General features: G+C 40.3%; 2 protein-coding genes across 12 annotated transcripts in view; both read right to left on the reverse strand.

Annotated features, from left to right (window-relative positions):
• LOC134602740 (protocadherin gamma-A4-like) overlaps positions 1–21,872 on the reverse strand; it is a 487,733-nt gene that overhangs the window by 189,034 nt on the left and 276,827 nt on the right. The window lies entirely within an intron of this gene.
• On the reverse strand, positions 7,209–15,186 carry LOC134603683 (protocadherin gamma-C5-like). The gene is made up of 2 exons (XM_063449863.1): positions 12,736–15,186; positions 7,209–7,475 (listed from the first exon to the last, which is right to left on the reverse strand). Exons 1-2 carry the CDS (start codon positions 15,184–15,186, stop codon positions 7,209–7,211), a joined length of 2,718 nt encoding a protein of 905 aa, XP_063305933.1.

Raw genomic sequence — 21,872 nt, forward strand, 5'->3', positions numbered from 1 at the left:
ACAGCGGGTTAATATCACTGAGGACCGCCACAGACTACCCAATATCAAAGTCCGATACAATAAGCCAGAGAGAGCTGCCACACTACTTACGGCGACTGGTAGAAACGATCCTCCCACACTCACAGGCTAAAAAACTCCAGTTTGACGGCTGCTACAGGATCAACAAATCTAGACAGGCTCCCACGGAAGCCACTCACGACATAATAGTACGCTGCCACTCGGTGTCGGATAGGAACCGCCTCTTACCAGCTGTGAAAGGCAAAACTCCCATGGACTTTGAGTCATCCAAACTGACTTTTTTCCAAGAATTTTCCAGGAATACCCTGCAATGGCGGAAATCTCTAGGGGCAATCACGAGTCGACTGAGGGCAGCAGGAGTGGAATCATTGGCAACTGCCAAGAGCTCTCACCGCCGCAACATCAGATGGCAGGACTCTTAGACTCACCTCCACAAGAGATGCAGCAGCATTCCTTCAAACACTGGTGCTGAGCATAAACTCAGAGGCACCTGGGGCTTTTGCCAACGCACAACCCAACGCACCGGCTAGACAGACTCATCACGCATTGGAAGAGGGAAAGGCATCAGACGCAGAGACCTAATACTCTACACTGCCTAAAGCTGTTATTAATCTCCTTTTTGTTTCATTTACTACTGCTTACCATGACGACAGTTGCCTTAACCACAACTAAGCCTTATACACACGCCTCACACACTGTGGAACGTCCTCGGAATACCCGAGCCATAACTAAACCCACAGTCTCTGCCCCCACAGACGACCCACTCCCACACTAATGCCCCAATTTACCAAGCTGAGCCCCTACCCCCTCCCCCCCGCAGGCCTCCTTGGTTAGGGGTAAGACATCTACTACACAATGCGACCGGTACCACCAACCACACTTAAGATGGTGTCACAATGACAACGTCAGACCCGACTACCTAGCGATAACTGACCCAACATGCCGCTCAACCCAGTGGTACCAACACACCTCGCAATTACACATTACCAAACATATCACACATACTCACAAACACGCACGAAGACAAAAATTTAAATGAGGCATTTTACGGTTGAATGTTTTATCTTGCCTTGATTAGACAATTCTGTTAATTCTCAACTTACGCTATATATAATGTACGTGTTTATCACTCTGCCTCAATAAAACAAAGATTGACAAAAAAAAATAAGAAATGGCATTGACTTAAGAAAGACAGACAGACCAACTGGCCAGATGTAGACAGACAAACTGATAGATAGATATACAGATAGACAGACAGACAGATGTTGTGTTGTTCTGCTTAACAATATAACATGCATGGATTTATTAAAGGATCACTCTAAGCACCATAGATGGGACTTTAAAATAGATTAAAGTAAGGACGGTTTCAACAAAACAGTACAGTACTTTCAAATATAAATACCTCTTACAGAAAACAATGTTTCATACTGTCAAATCCTCTAAATTATTCCCAATTAAAAGATATGGTTAAAGATACTGACCTATGCTTGGATACTAGTTGATTAAAGGATACATATTGGGTAAAACAACTTTTTAATTTTAAGACTGTATATGATTAATTAATACTATTTAAATGTCACACAGCCATAATGCGATAATCAGCCACAATATTAAAACCACAAACATGGGATTTGAATAACACTGATTATATTGTTACAATGGTTTCTGTTAAGGGGTGGCATATATTAGACAGTAAGTTAAGAGTCGGTTCTTGAATTTCATTGCTCAGTTCTCTGCCATTGAGGAGCTAAATAACCTTTGTTTCTGTTTATGTAGCCCTAGCAATGCCCTAGCCAAATGGTTTAATTTTCAAACATATGTTAACTTACTTAAGAAGTTTATATCTCCCACTCTGTAAATTGAATAGTATATATATATATATATATATTGTAGATTGGATTAGCCGTATTAGTCCAGTAGACAAGATGTGAAAATACCAAAGTATTGCGGTATGCAATGAAACCTTTTCTATTGGACTAACATAATATTTAAGCTTTTAAGAGATTTCCTCTCTTCCTCAAGTCTGAAGCAATACTGATTAATCTGATAGAGTTTAACATTTAGAACAACTGATTCTAGAGAAGGGGAGGGACCACCTTCATATAAATATATATGACATTATTACACACATCTATTTTATAAGACCAAGTTGCTAAACATACCACTAAGTGAGACATCGATAACAATCCTTTATGATTACCATTTGTGTTAAATCTGTTTTTATTGAAGTCATCACAATAAAGAGTTTTCCCACGCAGGGGATGAAGCATAAACAGTGCATACGGTATGGAAAAACAGGTACAGTTTAGTATTGTTTCTAACTTTTCCTCTCCTCTCCTTTATATTGCAAACAATATAAAGGGCTTTGTAACGTGCAGTCAAGAAGTAGTTGCGTATGTTGTAGCCCTGAGAGTCTAACTTTCTTGATTTTGTGTTAAATGTTTATTTATTTTTTTGGTGGTATAGTAAAGCTATACATATTGCAAATTTATAGAAAACACTTATGGTTGCCTGCGTAGAAGCATATATAACAAGGTGAGTGTGACAGAACCATCCGTCTGTCTATTTCTTTGGTGGAATCGGCTATTTTGTGCCATCCGTCTAAATAACTGATTTGATATATTATGAAGCATGTTTTACCGTTCCAGCCTGTTTCCAGCCGTTCGCATCATTTCGCACGAACTCCATGTATAACATATAGGTGGCCGCCATTTCGGGACTTTTGCACGTGTTCGCGGCCATCTTGCGTGCGAACAGCGGTGTTTGCCTGTGAACGCATGGAACTAAAAACGGATACACAAACAGGCGAACACCGCTGAGACCTCCATGCGCCCAGAAATTCGTGCTGGAACTACCGAACGACGAGCCATTCGGTAGTTACACGTAATCAGCTATGGGGAATCCAGCGAACTCGGAGATAGTTGTGGATGATGAGAATTTCGTATAGTTTTAACCGGCGAACGGAGACCGACTGCAGGGCCAAATCTTGTGGAACTCTTTTCGGCTAGAAAATCAGTGCAGTCGGTCAAAACTTCAAACATCCATAACTCCCGAACCCCACAACCGAATGGGCTGGAATTTGGACAGAGTGTTCCCCTAACCAAGACCTTTCAAGCGGTGCTGGACTTAAAGGTGTACCCCCTGTTTGTGGGGTACATCCAGAACTGGGGTAAAATATTGTACGTTATAATTGTGTTATGTGTTTATCTGAGGGGAGGAGACGTGGGGGTGTTACCCTGTGTATAATTGGTTGTTTTCATCCTCCCCCTGGGAGTGTCCTGTGTGTGCCTTTTCCTAATAAAAAGCAGGCTGGGTGTTCCAGTCCTCAGATCTTGTTTGACCCTCAACACGGAGCTTCAGTCTCGTTATTGGGGGGATTCTTATTCACGCTTAAGGACTATTTATGGGAAACTTATGCCGCTTGGTGGATATCGTTATTCGGTTGTTAGCGGCAGTTCGTGGAGTTCGGTTCGGGACCCTGAGTACATTCACGGATCCCGTTCGGGAGATTACCGCTTCCCCTGGTTATGGTTCGTGGATTATACATTATACGAACAAAGACTTGATACGGTGAGAGGGGAAGGTGGACTAAACGGCGATTTACTTATTAAGACAAAAGGTGTCTTAACAGTGAGCTAGCAATGATATAGAATGGATTTGCATAGATTGCGAGATTATATATATCAAAGGCAATGGAAAGCGTAACATGCATGCTTATGCTTAATTGTCATTGAGCGGAGTGGAGTGGAGTACGATACTTAATTTAACAACTGCGAACAATCTGTTACCATGCAAAACAAGCGTGAGATTGCAATGTTCCAGCAGGGAGATCATCGTGTTGTGACATGAAGTGTGTACATTGGTGTTGGGTCGGGTATTTGAGTTGCAGAGCTTTCTCAGTGAACATTTCAGGAGTGCGGGAGTTAGGATGGGCGAGTAGCGGGGTGTGTTTTATGTTGCCTTCCCTCTCGTTTCTTGGGTGTGGTTCAGTCAGTTCATCAGTTGTTTTCTCCTGGTGAGAGTGAACTGTCGGGGGTGCGGGTCCATGTTGTGTGTTTGTGTGGTGTCGCTGCCCATCTGGGCCCATGATTACTATTTGTTACCTAACAAATTGGCTACAATCTATCCAAATTACCCCATATTATCTTAGCCTTACCCAAATTATTCAGACCTCCAGACCATCTTCTTAAGATAAGCTAAGTTAATTACCAAAAGTTCCATTATAACAAGCTCCTGTGCTTTAGCAACACTCCCTTCAATCAAAAACTATATATCAGAGTGATGTAACAGAGGTATTTAGCAAAGTGAATTATGATTTAATTGCACCTTGGATGTATTTCAAACAAACCTATTATACTATTATACATCACACCACCACCACTACCACTTAACCTTTCCCAGTTAGCCTCTTGATAAGCATATATTCTCTTGCTACATTGTTCATTCACTGTAACACAAGATACTATTAAAATATTACATTGTCATTATTCTATTATCTGCACAAACTATAAGTAATAATCAAGGCCACGCTAGGATGGGGGGCAAGGAGGCAATTGCCCCCCAGGCTACCCTAAATCCAGGGCCATCTGCATCCAACAAAAAAGGAAATATCTGAATCCCCTGCCTCTGGCTGGGGACTCGGATTTTTCAACTTCTATCTCTCCCTGCAGCCACCCATAAGTGGACTCAGCCGGCCTCTCCTGATGATGTCAGTAGGAGGGGTCGTGACTTTCACTGCTATTCTCCCAGACCGCTGGGGAGTCTGGGAGAAGAGCAGAAGAAGTCATGCCTCCTCCTCCTCACATCATCAGAAGAGACCGGCCAACTCCACTCACTGCTGGCTGCTGACTGCTGTAAGCTGGCTGCTGCTCCTGATCCTGGCTGCTGGCTCCTGGCTCCTGCCCACCCCTCCCCTAAGACTCAGGGAGGAGGGGAATACACTTTAGTTTTTTAAAAGTTTTTTAACCCCCTTCTCAGCCCCTGTCCCCTTCCTCACTCCCTTTTCCTTCCTCAGCCTATTTCCCCCTTCCTCAGCCCCTATCCCCCTTCCTCAGCCCATATCCCCTTCCTCAGCCCCTTCCCCTCTTACTCAGCCCTGTACCTTTTCTCAGCCCTGCCCCCCTTCCTCAGTCATGTTCCTCTTCCTCAGCCGATGTTCCCCTTCCTCAGTCCCTGTCCCCCTTTCTCAGCCCATATCCCTTTGCTCAGCCCCTGTCCTCTTGCTCAGCCCTACCCCTTTCCCCTGTCCCTTTCCTCAGCCCTGTCCCGTTCCTCAGCACTGCCCCCTTTCCTCAGCCCCTGTCCCTCTTCATCAGCCCCTGTTCCTTTGCTCAGCCCATTTCCCTTTCCTCATCCCTGTCCTTTTCCTCAGCCCTGTCCCCTTTCTCTGCCTCTGTCCCCTTACTCAGTCCCTTTCCCTTTGCTCAGCCCCTGTCCCCTTGCTTAGCCCTGTCGCCATTCCCCTCTCCCTTTCTTCAGCCCTGTCCCCTTCCTCAGCCCATGCCCCCCTTCCTCAGCCCCTGTCCCCCTTACTCAGCCCCTGCCCATCCCTTCTCATCTCCTGCCCCCCTCTCAGATCATATCCCCCTCTTAGATCATGTCCCCCCTCTCAGCTCCTGCCCCCACCCTCAGCTCCTGTCCACCCTCTCAGCTCCTGCCCCCTCTCAGCTCCTGTCCCCCCTCTCAGCTCCTGTCCCTCCCCTCTCAGATCCTGTACCCCTTCCTCAGCCTCATGCCCTCCACCACAGCCCCCATAACATCCCCACTACAGCTCCTCTCCCCAATTGCAACCCATATTTCCCACACCACAGCCCCTTTCCCAATTTGTATCAACCTTCTTTTGAGAAAGCTTCTTTTGAGAAACGCGTCAAGTGAGGTTTCTGGATTTTCAATTCCACTGTGGACTGGTATCCATTTATAGTTTATTTTGTTAGTACCCATTTTTTATCACTTTTATTGTTTTAATAAAGTACTTTTTAAAGTAAGTATCCAGCCCTTTGGATATCTGTTTTTATTCTTACCTGGCTCCCTGGATATCCATCAAATCCATAGGTGGGGATCATTCCAACCAAGTGCTCCATACTAGAGCAGGTTCACGCTCTGGAAATTGTAAGTAAAATACTTACCTGTATATTATATTTTCATTTTATAACTGGACTACACCATTGGTTTTCCTATCTGTGCTTGCTTCCACATATATTACTGACTGCTGCTCTAGATATCTGACATCATATCTTTGGATGGGGATTGTTCCGTCCTGGCGTGCAATATTAGAGCTGACTGAAGCTCTGGAAAGTGTGTGTATTCTGTTGGCACTATCTTTATATCTACTGCATTTCTTACAGTATTATACTATTGTACATTTTTTTGTTAAAGATATGTCTCACAGTTATCCTCTTCTTGTTATTCACAAGGTATGGAAACTCATTGTATGTGGACTGCTGCTATTTGTGTATTTGTGATAAGAGAACACTATACACATTATTTTTTTGTACTTTCTCTGATATATATATATATATATATATATATATATACATACAGCAAATTAGTGCATCAACTAAGAATAGTTGAATTAGAAGGATATTGCAAACAAAATATTTTATCTAGCTAGCTTATAAAAAGTCCTTAGCAGTATATAATTAATTTCTTTAGGATACAACATTGTTCAATTTATTTTCACAAAAGAACACATGCAGAAATTGAAAATAGTTAAATTTGAAAAAATCTCTAAGTCTCAACTATGCTTTCAGTTCAGCTACCCTGATCTTAAATTTAAAATTCACTTTCAATTAACTTTCAATTCTCACTGTGATAAATAACCCTAATATTGTTCTGTCATTATTATTCAATAATTAAATAATAAATTAAGAAGATGGAATCTCACCTCTTCATTTACACAACTTGTGTCAGATGAGGCATCAGTTTGACAAATGTTCTGGGATGTCATGGAGTTAAAATCAGGTAAGTTTGTAGCACAAGGGTAAGTTGGTAAACATGTTTGGTAACAAACAAAGATGTTCTGTTTGGACCATTCTTACTTACTTACTGTGCTCAATTATAAAGTTGGCTAGTACCATGTGCTATAATTTGATTGTTGCCTATTCATAAAACAGCAACTATTATTATAGCTGTAACACTCTTTTCTAAGACACCTCACAATAAGTATAATAAATGTTACTAAAGAAACTAAACTAATGGCCACAAGGGAAATTATCAGATAGAGCCAAGTCTGATGTTGGTTTTGAATTTGGCAGCAATTCACGAGATTTAGCATTTTCTTGTAGAATACTATCAAGTATATTGACAAGTATAGTGACGGTAGTCGACAAAGTAGGATTTCCATGGTCCTTGATCAAGACAACAAGATGTTGCTCTATATTATCTGCTTCTTTCAAGGGCCTAATAGTTCTTATTTCCTCTGTATTTGAAGAGACCTGAAATAAACTAGAATCTGCATCCTCAAGAAGAGTAAATAATAACCATGCACTTTAACCAGCATCTGACTATACAGCAGTTATTTTAGAAACTAAATGTAACAAATGTGACACATTGGAATATAATTTCGGAGTCCTCCACTGTCACAGTAATGTGAAAAACCTGCATAAAGACATAGTCAAAAGAGTGCTGGGCATATGTTTGACCACTTCTATCATTTATATAAACAAAAGAGGAAATAGGGGAACCATTAAATTGGCTTTCCACTAGGGAGTAGATTAGTTCAGAGTTTGCACCTTCATCGAGATCATATGCAACTACTGCGCATTATAAGTGCCCAGGCTCATTGTTTTCTTATATGAAAGCACTGTAAATAGGCTGGTTAAATGCAGGAGCATTGTCGTTAATGTCAGAAATATTGATTGTGATGGTGAGCTGTGTTTTTAAAGGCGGGGATCCCAAATCAGTGGCAGTTACTTCAACCATGTGTTGAGCAATTTTCTCTGTCCAGCGATCTACTAGTTACTAGGGAAAACTGATTTTTGAAAGGATTAAATTCAAATGGATGGTGAGGGACAATTTCCAGTTCCACCTCTCAATTTCTACAAGAGTCTTAATCAGTTACACTGAGAATACCAACAACAGTTCCTATAGGTGCATTTTAAGGCACTTCATATTTGAAAGATGTAAAAATAATTTCAGGAGCATTGTCATTTGCATCTTCTACAAGATGGACAAGACAGCGACCCACTAATGCAGGCACTCCTTTGTCCTTTGCTTTGATAAATAATTCATTAAAAAAAATGAGATTCTTCAAAATCCAAAACACCATGAACAAAAAGCTCATGGTGGAAAGGCTTCTAACTCATCCACGTACTCCGTCCATGCTCAGCGGGCTTTTTCAAGATGAGTACAGGCGGAACGCGTGCATGAGTTAGAAGCCTTTCATCTTATCTTTCCAGGCAGACACCTTTGGCAGTTAAGTGCTTTGTCATCCCTCCATTTGAACTTGCAGCATTTCGGATAGATCCTTGGACATTTTCTGAATTTCGGCTGCACCAACGGAGTGGTAATACTTTTAGCACACTGCTTATCTGCTACATATTCTGGACTCTGTTATTTTTACATGATATTAATAAACTGTGTTGCACTTTTTCTGCTTGGTTTGTATCTTTGAAGATACGTTACTGTGATTACTGCTGTTGGATGCAAAGTTTACACAGAATACTCCTAATTTCCTAAACCACCGCTGTGGAGGTGGAAATTATACACATTTATCTCAATACCCAGCTTCCCCATAAACACTTATTTGGGGCTATTGCACAGTGCTGACATTTATCTACTTTTGGAGTTTAATTGATACGCTATTATGAAAAAGTGGGTTTTTAATGATTTTTTTGAAGGAATGGAGACTTGGTAAGTATCTAACGGAGGAGGGAAGTGAGTTCCACAGGAATGGTGCAGCCCTCGAGAAGGCGAGCATCAGAGGTGGGAGTACGGACAGAAGATAGACTTAAGTCTTCAGCAGAGAGTAACGGCTTAGACGGGACATACTTGTGTATTAGGGACAATCGATCGGTGGGAGCAGAATTAAGTAGAAATTTGAAAGCAAGAACCAGAATTTTAAATTGAGCCCTATATCTTACAGGAAGCCAATGTAGGGACTGACAGAAGGGTGAAGCATGGGAGGTGTGGGCGGACAGGAAGATGAGGCTCGCTGTCACATTCATTATGGACTTTTACGGCGCAGGTTGGGAGCCTGTAAGACCACTGAGAAACGGATTACAGTAGTCAAGGCGAGAAAGGACAGTGGAATGGACCAGCACCTTAGTCGCATCAGGCATTAAGTAGGGTCGGATGCGCGCAATGTTTTTGAGATGAAAGCTGCAGGATTTGGCGATGGACTGAACATGAGGTGTGAAGGAGAGGTCGGAGTCAAAGAGAACACCTAGGCAGTGAGCCTGCGTGGTGGAGCTGATGGTAGCACCATTGACTTGGAGGGAGGCAGACATAGGAGTAGCAACACTTGAGGGAGGAAAGACCAGAATTTCAGTTTTGGTCAAGTTGAGTTTAAGGAAGTGGGCAGCCATCCAGTTAGAAATAGCAGAGAGGCAGTAAGAGACACTAGTCAAGAGGGACGGGGAGAGATCAGGAGAGGACGGATAGATTTGCGTGTCATCCGACAAGAAAAGATATAGGATGCCAAAGGTGCTAATAAATGTACCAAGGGAGGCAGTATAGATGGAGAACAGTAACAGAAAGAAACACTGAAAGAGGGCTGGTAGAGGTAGGAGGAGCACCAGGATAGAGCAATATCTTGTAGACTGATATTGTGGAGTATGAGAAGATGTTTATGATCAACAGTGCCAAAGGCCGCAGAAAGGTCAAGTAGAATTAGGATAGAGTAGTAACCACAAGATTTTGCAGCGAGTAGATCATTGGATACTTTGGTCAGTGCCGTTTCCACAGCGTGCGTAATGCGGAAACCAGACTGAAGGGGATATAGCAGAGAGTTGGACTCGAGGAAGTCTGTCAATCTCGCATACACAACTCAAGGATCTTGGATACAAAAGGCAGTAGTGAGATAGGACGGTAGTTGGATGGGGAGTTAGGGTCAAGGTTGGGCTTCTTTATAATTGGGGTTATAGTTGCATGTTTGAAGGGCGCTGGAAATATGCAAGAGGAGAGCGAGAGATTGACTATTTTAGTGAGAGGTAGGGAAAAAGAAAAAGACAGAGTACGGATGAGATGCGAGGGAATTGGATCTAGGGAGCAGGTGGTGGGGCGGAAGGACTGGAGCAGATCAGAAACCTCTTCCGCTGTAGCGGGTCCGAATGAACATGGAACAGCCGAGGGAGTGAGGTTAGAGGAAGTATTGTAAGGGGAAGAAGAAAGATGAGAGATCTCTTCCTTGATTGTAGAGATCTTGTCAGTGTAGTGAGTTGCAAAGTCTGAGGTAGTCAAGTTAGTAGCTGGAAGAGGAACAATAGGGCAAAGAAGAGAGTTAAATGTGTGAAATAGTCATTGGGTTTGCAGGCGAGTATGGTTATGAGGGTATTGAAGTCAGACTTTCTTACAACAGTATCGAGGCTTGATAGTTTTGAAATCAGGCTGTAGAATAAAGATATGCGAGTTTCAGATAGGCTTGCAATAAAGCTGAGGGAGGGGGTATGTATCTAGGCTCAGAGATGAAGGGATGGTTATTCAGATAAAAACAAACATCAATAAAAGAAAGGATGGGTCAGAGGTCAGTCACAAATCCGAGGGGAAATAGAGGAATGCCTATAGGTGAATAAAAATCAGGCTTTGCTTATTGCAGACAATCAGCTGATGGAGCACTGACTTTCTTACAGCAGTATTGGGGCATGATAGTTTTGAAATATGTGTGGGTGCACTTAAAATCAAAGAGGTAAGTTATGAACAGACAAAACTCAAATTCTAGGTTTTGTTTTGGTCAGTACTCGTACAATTGCCTCTGTTCTTAATGGGTTAAGAATAAATGTTTCTAGAAATGCAAAAGTGATACAATGCAATTTTTTTAACAGTATATACATAACAGCATATAAATAATATTTTATATTATCATGTTTGATCCAGGACTCATCAACATATATAAATAAACGTATTCTAAAATACCGTATATACCCGAGTATAAGCCGAGTTTTTCAGCACATTTTTTGTGCTGAAAAACCGGAACTCGGCTTATACTCGAGTCAGAGTCTGTATTATGGCAATTTACATTGCCATAATACAGACTGGGGGAGAGGGGGGCTGGCAGAGCTGTAACTTACCTTTCCTGCAGCTCCTGTCAGCTCCCTCCTCCTCTGCGCCATCCGTTCAGCACCTCGGTCAGCTCCCACTGTAAGTCTCGCGAGAGCCATGGCTCTCGCGAGACTTACAGTGTGAGCTTACAGAGGGAGCTGCACGGACGGCGCGGAGGAGGAGAGAGCTGACAGGAGCTGCAGGAAAGGTAAGTTACAGCTCTGCCAGCCCCCCTCTCCCCCCACTGAACTGCCAATGACACTGGACCACCAGGGAAGGAGGCCCCCTCCCTGGCCAGCTAGCAAGCAGGGAGGGGGGACGAAAATAATAACACAAATATTATTATTAATAATAATAATGAAAAAATATTTAAAAAAAATAAACAAAATAATAATAATTAGAAAAATTATATAACAAAAAAAACAATTAGTATTAAAATAATAAAAAAAAATAATAAAAATGCCCACCCCCACCAAGGCTCTGCACACAGCATCACACACACAAGCACACTGCACTCATACATACACACTGCATTCATACACACACTGCATCACACACACAAGCACACTGCATTCATACACACTGCATCACACACACAGCACTGCACTCATACACACTGCACTCTTACACACTGCACTCTTACTCTCATATACACACACTGCATTCATACACACACACTGCATTCATACACACACAACACACTCATACACACACACTGCATTCATACACACTGCACTCATATATACACACTGCACTCATACACACACACACTGCACTCATACACACACACACACACACTGCACTCATACACACACACACTGCACTCATACACACACACACACTGCATTCATACACACACTGCAAATAAATATTAAATTAATATAATTTTTTTAGGATCTAATTTTATTTAGAGATTTACCAGTAGCTGCTGCATTTCCCACCCTAGTCTTATACTCGAGTCAATATGTTTTCCCAGTTTTTTGGGGTAAAATTAGGGGCCTCGGCTTATATTCGGGTCGGCTTATACTCGAGTATATACGGTAATTGTTTACTTGTTAATAGCTTTATTATTTTTATTTATTAATTGTGCATTTCAGAATGAAAACATTCTAAACACCCAAACAACTTTAGCTTAATGAGGTGGTTTTGGTACGTAGAGCATGTTCCTGTGGCTTTCTTCAGTTCTCTGCAATTTAGTACTTAAATCATTTTGTTTATGCAACCCTATCCACAGCTTTCCTGACTGTGTCACATACAACCTCCCTACACAATTCCTAAAAATAAAAGTCTAAAATGTTCAGTTTCCCTTACTTTACAATTTGTTTCATTTAGAATTTTTTTGCTTGGCTAATAGCAGAGAATTAAGCAGTGAGACTTCAGAAACATGATCTATACACCAAAACAATTTAATTAGGCTGTTTTGCTGCTTAGAGTGTCCTTTAAAGCTAATTTGTTTTTTAATATGCAAAAAAAATGTATTAATGCAAATATTATTTGATATAAGCTAACATATTTTCTCACCTGCCTTGGTTCATATGCACAACTTGGATCAACAGACGGTTCAATTTCTGCTGATATTTCTTGCACTTGATTTAATTGAAGAGGCTCTATACTACATAAATCATGTGTTTTTGTTTCTTGAGGAAAACAGGTTTGATAACAATGTCCCTGAGGTTCTGGTGGAGCCATCCTCACCTCCATATATTTTAAGGTTCCATCTGTGTTCAGGTAAAGAGTTGGCTGGTACTGTTCCATATTGCATTTTGATTGTGCCTTGTATAAAAAGCAATTACTGCAGCTGCTATCATGCTCATCTTTTCTAAAACATTTTACAAGTAATATGATGAATGTGATAAGAGAAACTAAGCTTATGGATACCAAAGATATTACGAGGTATAAAGTCAAATCTGAACTGGGTTTTGCATTGGCTACAAAATTGTGAGTTTTAGGATTATCCTGCAAGGTAATGTCTACTATATCAATAAATATAGTGACTGTTGATGTCAAAGATGGGATTCCATGGTCAGTGACTGAAATAATAAGTTGTTGTTCAGGATTATCTAGCTCAGAAACACGTCTAATACTTCTAACTTCTCCTGTGTATTGTGAGACAGAAAACAAAGGTGATTCACTGGGTTCAGTCAGAGTAAAACGAAGCCAAGCATTATAACCACTGTCTAAATCCACAGCAGAAATTTTGGTAACCAAGTAGCCTTCAGATGAATACTTTGGCAAGATCCCTTGAGAAAAATGTGCTCCAGAATTTTCTAGATACAATACGGTTGGATAATTATCATTTTCATCAAGAAGAAATATGAAAACATCAGTGTCTGAAGATAATGTAGGGGATCCGGAATCCTGTACTCTCACAGTAATTTGTAAAAGTTGGATTTGCTCATAGTCATAGGAACGCTGGGCATAAATATTGCCATTACTGGGATTAATGTAGACTAAAGAACTGGCAGATGTAGTATCTAGTTCTGTTTCAACTAGAGAGAATTTAAATTCTGCATTAACGCCTTCATCTGGATCATAAGCAGACACGGTACACAATAAGCTGCCTGCATCGTTGTTTTCTTTTATAAAGGACTGATAAACAGACTGCATGAATACTGGAGCATTGTCATTAATATCTGAAATACTAAGATTGATGGTGATTTGTGTGATCATTGCTGGGGACCCCAAATCAGTAGCAATAATCTGAATGGAATATCGAGAAGTATTTTCTCTGTCCAGGTGTCTGTTTGTAACCAAAGTATAATGCGTTTGAAAAAGCTTAACCTCAAAGGGAATGTTTGGATATATTTCCAATTGCACCTCTCCATTTTTACCAGAATCTTTATCTTTTACACTAAGAAATCCAACAGTAGTTCCTAGAGATGAATTTTCTGGCACTTCTTTTAGGATTGAGGTAAAAATTAATTCTGGGTGGTTGTCATTTTCATCTATTATCTCCACCTGAATAAGGCAGTGCCCCACCAATGAAGGTAGTCCTTTGTCCTTTGCCACGATTGATATTTCATAGAAGTTTGACACTTCAAAATCTAATGCACCCTTTAGATAAATGTCTCCTGTATGAGGATTTAAATCAAATAAATCCTTTACAGTGGCTGCAGTATGATCATCAAAAAAATATTCAATTTCACCATTAATGTTCTCATCCAAATCTGTGGCATTAAGCTTGATTATGACTGTTTTTAAGGGGAGATTTTCCTGAACATGAATTTTATAACTTGCCTGATCAAACACTGGTGCATTATCATTTACATCCAAAACAATAACTCTTATTTTGCAGGATCCTGATCTGGCTGGTTCACCTCCATCAATGGCAGTCAGGATGAGTGTGTGTTCAGATATATCTTCCCTATCTAAAGCCATATTTAGGATAATCTGTGGAATAAGTGTGCCATCTTTGCGATTTTTCACAGACAGTGAGAAAAATGGATTTGAATTCAGTATATATTGACTAATACTATTAATTCCTACATCTGGATCTTGGGCAGACTCCAGGGAAAATCGAATACCAGGGCTTGTGAAAACCTCTGTAATTTTTAAAATATATTGAGCATTTGGAAAAGTAGGAGAATTATCATTAATGTCCAAAATCTCAATTTCTATACTGAAAAGTTCTGAAGGATTTTCTGCAATTAATTTTAACAGTAATATACAGCTATCACTGGATCCACAAAGGCTCTCTCTATCAATCCTTTCTTTCACCGTCAGTGCTCCACTTCCCTGATTCACAACAAAATGGCTGTTGCTCAGCTCAGATCTTAAATGCAATCTTCGTTTAGAGATATCTGCCAGATTCAACCTCAGTTCATTAGCTAAGTTCCCTACAAGTGTTCCTGGATCTGACTCTTCTTGTACAGAATATCGAAGAAGCTGCCCTGAGACCCAGCCCCAGCTAAATATGAAAAGAGAGAATATTACTTGCCATTTCCAAGCCTTTTCTGACCTTCGGAAGTCCATATCTCAACACTTTTCTCTGAGATATCATAAAATATAAGTCATTTTATAATCCAACACATTTTTGTTTCAAAAATAAATCCATTTAAATATACAAAAATATCATCCAATAGGTTAAAGCATCTCCTGAATTCCAGTCAGTGCAATAGCTCCTCTTTGTGTCAGGAAAAAAATGGGATGGTGATTAACACATATAGGGGAGGAGTATGGAGACATCACTAGACAAAATGTATGCTGCTTTTGCAAAGACAGGATGACATGCCTGCCCTCTACTGGCCAATATTATTATTATTTTTCTCTTTTTAAACTGTGTATTAAAATGTATATGACAATATATTAATTTTAATTTTAATTGATACAGGTAGTGCTACTGTGTTATTTACATTTATGTTTAACCTTTTGCTTGGACACCATTTTATCTAAACAAATGACTTCTTTTCAGAGGCTGTAATATGACTGACAAAAAATATTTTTTTTCACTGATAATTTAAATCTGTTGTAATTAATATACAGGGAGTGCAGAATTATTAGGCAAGTTGTATTTTTGAGGATTAATTTTATTATTGAACAACAACCATGTTCTCAATGAACCCAAAAAACTCATTAATATCAAAGCTGAATATTTTTGGAAGTAGTTTTTAGTTTGTTTTTAGTTATAGCTATTTTAGGGGGATATCTGTGTGTGCAGGTGACTATTACTGTGCATAATTATTAGGCAACTTAACAAAAAACAAATATATACCCATTTCAATTATTTATTTTTACCAGTGAAACCAATATAACATCTCAACATTCACAAATATACATTTCTGACATTCAAAAACATAACAAAAACAAATCAGTGACCAATATAGCCACCTTTCTTTGCAAGGACACTCAAAAGCCTGCCATCCATGGATTCTGTCAGTGTTTTGATCTGTTCACCATCAACATTGCGTGCAGCAGCAACCACAGCCTCCCAGACACTGTTCAGAGAGGTGTACTGTTTTCCCTCCTTGTAAATCTCACATTTGATGATGGACCATTGGTTCCAGATCAGGTGAACAAGGAGGCCATGTCATTAGATTTTCTTCTTTTATACCCTTTCTTGCCAGCCACGCTGTGGAGTACTTGGACGCGTGTGATGGAGCATTGTCCTGCATGAAAATCATGTTTTTCTTGAAGGATGCAGACTTCTTCCTGTACCACTGCTTGAAGAAGGTGTCTTCCATAAACTGGCAGTAGGACTGGGAGTTGAGCTTGACTCCATCCTCAACCCGAAAAGGCCCCACAAGCTCATCTTTGATGATACCAGCCCAAACCAGTACTCCACCTCCACCTTGCTGGCGTCTGAGTCGGACTGGAGCTCTCTGCCCTTTACCAATCCATCCATCTGGCCCATCAAGACTCACTCTCATTTCATCAGTCCATAAAACCTTAGAAAAATCAGTCTTGAGATATTTCTTGGCCCAGTCTTGACGTTTCAGCTTGTGTGTCTTGTTCAGTGGTGGTCGTCTTTCAGCCTTTCTTACCTTGGCCATGTCTCTGAGTATTGCACACCTTGTGCTTTCGGGCACTCCAGTGATGTTGCAGCTCTGAAATATGGCCAAACTGGTGGCAAGTGGCATCTTGGCAGCTGCACGCTTGACTTTTCTCAGTTCATGGGCAGTTATTTTGCGTCTTGGTTTCTCCACACGCTTCTTGCGACCCTGTTGACTATTTTGAATGAAACGCTTGATTGTTCGATGATCACGCTTCAGAAGCTTTGCAATTTTAAGAGTGCTGCATCCCTCTGCAAGATATCTCACTATTTTTTACTTTTCTGAGCCTGTCAAGTCCTTCTTTTGACCCATTTTGCCAAAGGAAAGGAGGTTGCCTAATAATTATGCACACCTGATATAGGGTGTTGATGTCATTAGACCACACCCCTTCTCATTACAGAGATGCACATCACCTAATATGCTTAATTGGTAGTAGGCTTTCGAGCCTATACAGCTTGGAGTAAGACAACATGCATAAAGAGGATGATGTGGTCAAAATACTCATTTGCCTAATAATTCTGCACGCAGTGTATTTATGACCATTTTTTTTTTAAATTAAGTATTTTCCTGTCCATGGATTTCATAATCCGGCTGATCAAACACTGGTGGTAACCTTCATCAATAGCAGTGAGGATAAGTGTGCATTCATATATATCATATACATACATATTTAATATCAGTGTATTAATATTGTTCTAGCTGTATTTCTGATTTTCATGAAACATGATATACAGATTACTGCATCTATTAAAAAGTATATATGACATGAAGAAGCATGGGCGATAAACACAATGAGAGATTTTGTAATTATTACATTTTTACTGTGCTTTTGGTCTATGAGAATACAAATAAATTGTGGCCATATTTATAGCTGGCTAGAATCTTACATTTAGATTGAATGTCAGATGTCAACTTTGCTTCCAGCACTCTTTCTATAGTACATTAAAGTTTTAAGCCAACTCTTATTGATGTCAATAGTTGCAATAATGTAAGTTTTTTTTCATGCATTAGCTATTAGTTAATCACTACTGTTTATCAAATGGAAGGGAAAAAATAAAATAAAAATTAACTACATTTTGTTAAAACAACATGCCATGGATATTCTATTGAGATTTGTTAACAGAATGCCATGCTGGTATTAAATTCTTGCATATATATACACTGATCAGCCACGACATTAAAACCACTGAGAGGTGAAGTAAATAACATTGATTATATAATTACGACACCTGTCAACGGGTGGGATATATCAGGCAAGTAAACAGTCAGTTCTTGAATTTCATGTTTTGAAAGCAGGAAAGCATCTTCAAAACTGAAGTCTGGTGGGGTGTTCCCAGTATGCAGTGGTTAGTAAAAAACAGAGATACAAGATGGCGCTAAAAGTTAATTATGGTGTATTAAAATATCATATATAAAACCAGTGCAGCACACACAGATAACCACCCAAGTGTATAGTCACTGTATAACACTTACATAGAAGAATAAAACGAACGAGGACGGTGGTTGCGCACATAATGAATGATATCCTTAGTCTTAAGTGAAATCCCTAGGTTCTGTGAACATAAAAAAACATCATAGGGCAATACATCTCAGACAAAATAAAGTATAAGAAAAACTGAGTTGGCTCTAAACTTTTAAAGCAGATTTGTCAATCTGGTGCAGGTAATGCAATATAGGTCCCTGGAAAACGTCTTCTTTGTATAAAAATCAGGAACCAGGGTCACCAGATGAGTAAAAGGTAAATACTTTAATTAGAACATAAAAAAAAAATATAAAGCACAACGCGTTTCGACCTAGTACAATAGGTCTTCCTCAGGTGCATAACATAAGACAGACCAACAACATTCTTATATACCATACATAATAAATATAATTACTGATAAACATTAGCAGCTGTTACGTCCGTCCTTGAATCCATATAAGGAGTGTTTCCGGCGAGAATTGTGGTATTTATGCCTCCTCCAAGATGGCCTGCCGTACAGTATTGTTCATAGGGATGCGCGCGACCTTCCAAAGATGGCCGCGCGTCATTACCATGTGGATATGTGTAATTGTTTCCGGTTTCGCTTTGCTCCGGTCAGCTGCTCCGTGAATAAATTTGAAGCATTTATCGATATCAATAGATTCAACAGAAAACTTTGTTTAAAATTTTTTTTTAATAAAGATAAAGTTAATATACCTCAAGACGAAGAAGAAGAAAGTGCAGATACAGAATTAGTAGAGAGCAACATTAAACACACTATTTTTAAGAAAAAATCATCTTTTAACCCACAATATTTAAAATCACATAGTATAAAAGTATTCAAAAAGGTGTGTTTAGAGGAAATATATAACATCAAACCTCTATCTAAGTATGAACAAAATGTATTCTTTAGAGAGAAATTAACCCTTAAAGATTTAAAACAGAATTCCTCTATTGTAATCAAACCCGCTGATAAAGGGGAGGGGTGGTTATTTTAGACAAAAATACATACCTTAATGAAATAAAACGGCAACTGTCAGATAATACTACCTATAAAAAGTTGTATAAAAACCCTACAACTGATATTAAAATAGAATATGAGAATTTTCTTAAAATAGGTGTGGAAAATAATGTACTGGACAAAAATGAATTTTCGTTCCTTCAAGTACAACATCCTAAAATACCGGTCCTTTATATTCTGCCCAAAATACATAAAGACTTGGAAAATCCACCAGGAAGTCCTATAGTCTCTGGGATAGATTCACTTTTATCACCATTATCTAAATTTATTGATTATTATCTACAACCGTTAGTTAAAATGTGCCCCTCACACCTGCAAGACTCAATGAATCTTTTAAAGATTTTAGATGAATTAAAATGGGAAGAAGACTACTTACTAATTACGTGTGATGTTACTAGTCTATATACCATAATCGAGCACTCTAAAGGTATTGAGGCAACTACTTTCTTTTTAGATCAATCCAAATAATTTTTAAGTACACAAATCGATATTACTAAAGGTATTCAGATGATTTTATATAACAACTTTTTCTGGTTCGATGGTGATTTTTACCTTCAGATTAAAGGTACTTCTATGGGGACCAAGTTTGCCCCCAGCTACGCTAACCTGTTTATGTCTTATTGGGAACATTTATTTATTTTTCAGGAGCATGGCTGGGGTGCAAACTTGGCCCTATACAGACGTTACATAGATGATATTTAAATTATTTGGAAAGGAACTGAGGCAGATTTTAATTCATTTTTTAAGTATCTTAACTCGAACACTTGGGGAATTAAATTGACTAAAAATGTTAGCCCTAATACTATTGACTTTTTAGATCTGAATATTTTTATCTCTGATAAAAAACTTAAAACACACACCTTCTTCAAGCAAGTGGATGTAAATAGTTTTATTGAAACAAGTAGTTGCCATTATGATCCATGGATTAAAAATATCCCAAAGGGGCGGGGCCTGACTGCCGAGCAAACTGGTCGCACTGAACCAGCGCTCCGCGAGAAAACTGGCAAAAAAGCGACATTTAATTATAATCACCTATCTGAACCCTCTGAAACACAGCAGTGGAGCTGTGGGGTGATCCCTGAGACTCCACATGCCGGATCGATACCCACGAAGAGGCGACCAGAAGCAGACTGAGGATTGCGGCCTACCAACGCATGCAGGCGCGAGAGAGGCGGCCGAACTCCACACCAGCAGACCAACGAGACAACGCTACAGTCCTCAAGACCCCGTTTCCCCCCCCTGGCCGGTGAGGGATATCCCGGCTACACCAAGCGACAGGCACAATCCTCACTTACCCGACCCAGGCAAACTGAAGATATGGGCGAGAAACACCGACCGCGCAACTCACAAACTAAACAGGGCCTCAGGGGTCTAGCCAAGATGGCGGCTCCGGCGCGATCGGCGCCAAACTACAACCTCACCAAGCCACCTGAACGGATCGGGGAATTCCTTGACCGTCTCTGCGCTCATATGCAGACTAAACTTCACATTAGAGGACGGTCCCTACACGTGGCGATAAGAGGACTGGCGGCATGGATATGTCCGGCGTTCTGGCGCCGCCTGGGCAGACACCTACCTCACATCCCCAGAGCAGCCTCGGACCCGAAAAACCGCAGGAGTCCCAGACCTGCCTATCAACAAGCGGTCCCAGCAACAGCCGCACCGCAAAGCGCAACCAGACACGGAAGACCTAGCATAACGGACAGCACAAAAACTTGCCCTGCGGCAGCGTTGGTGACTGACCGGCAGCACGCGTACCGGCGATCAACCGGAACGAGAGCACCAGGGAGGCAGGTGATTAACCGCAACAACACGACCATCACCTCACTTAACGAGCAAACCAGCCCAGGACACCAGCCTTGCACGTGGCTCACCCACCCAGCCTCAAGAGTCGGCATCGGATAACCAGCCTACACTGACAGTGGACTTTGCTCCTGCACGGAGGAAAAGCTCAGTCCTCTCGAACGAACTGTAAATATGGTCCTTTCACTACATAAGCATGGCTTGAACATTCTACCTAGTATTCATAGTTCCACGTTCACATAACACCCTCAAGAGACAAGCATGTAGGCCTAGCACAAGATATGTTTAAGCATTCTGCAATAATCCTGCACCACACAGGCACAAAATGTATCCGATAGCTGCTCAGGACTCTCACATAATGTACCCACTTATCGCTTTGTTCAGGGGTTGGCTATTATTACTCCTAAAGCATATAGTTCCTAACTGCCTCCCTACCTGGTCTGTTTAGTACCACTCATACTGTTATTAATATACACAGCACAGTCGAGGTATTATAGCCACTCAGAATCAGTTTGTCATGCATACTGTAACCTTGCCAAGTCAATCACTCTTGTTACCCTTAACATTTAATGTTAGCCTGTTCAGCAAGTACTTGTATTATTGTCTTATTTTATACTTATAAGCAATGGTTTAGCTTATGTTTAACGTAAAATTTTAAAAAATTGAGGCATCAATATTCTGAAACTGTACTGTTCTGACAATACCGATGTAACTACCCTTTGATGTAACTCTCTGGTACGTTTCCCATATTTTTCCTTCTGTACCCCATCATATATGCCTTAAATAAAAGAAAGATTGACAAAAAAAAAAGTCATTCCTGGTGGGAAAAAAAAAAAAAAAATATCCCAAAAGGCCAGTTCTTACGTATTAGAAGAAACTGTAC

Source organism: Pelobates fuscus, chromosome 3 (assembly GCF_036172605.1).
Source record: "Pelobates fuscus isolate aPelFus1 chromosome 3, aPelFus1.pri, whole genome shotgun sequence".
Classification (NCBI taxonomy): Eukaryota; Metazoa; Chordata; class Amphibia; order Anura; family Pelobatidae; genus Pelobates; species Pelobates fuscus.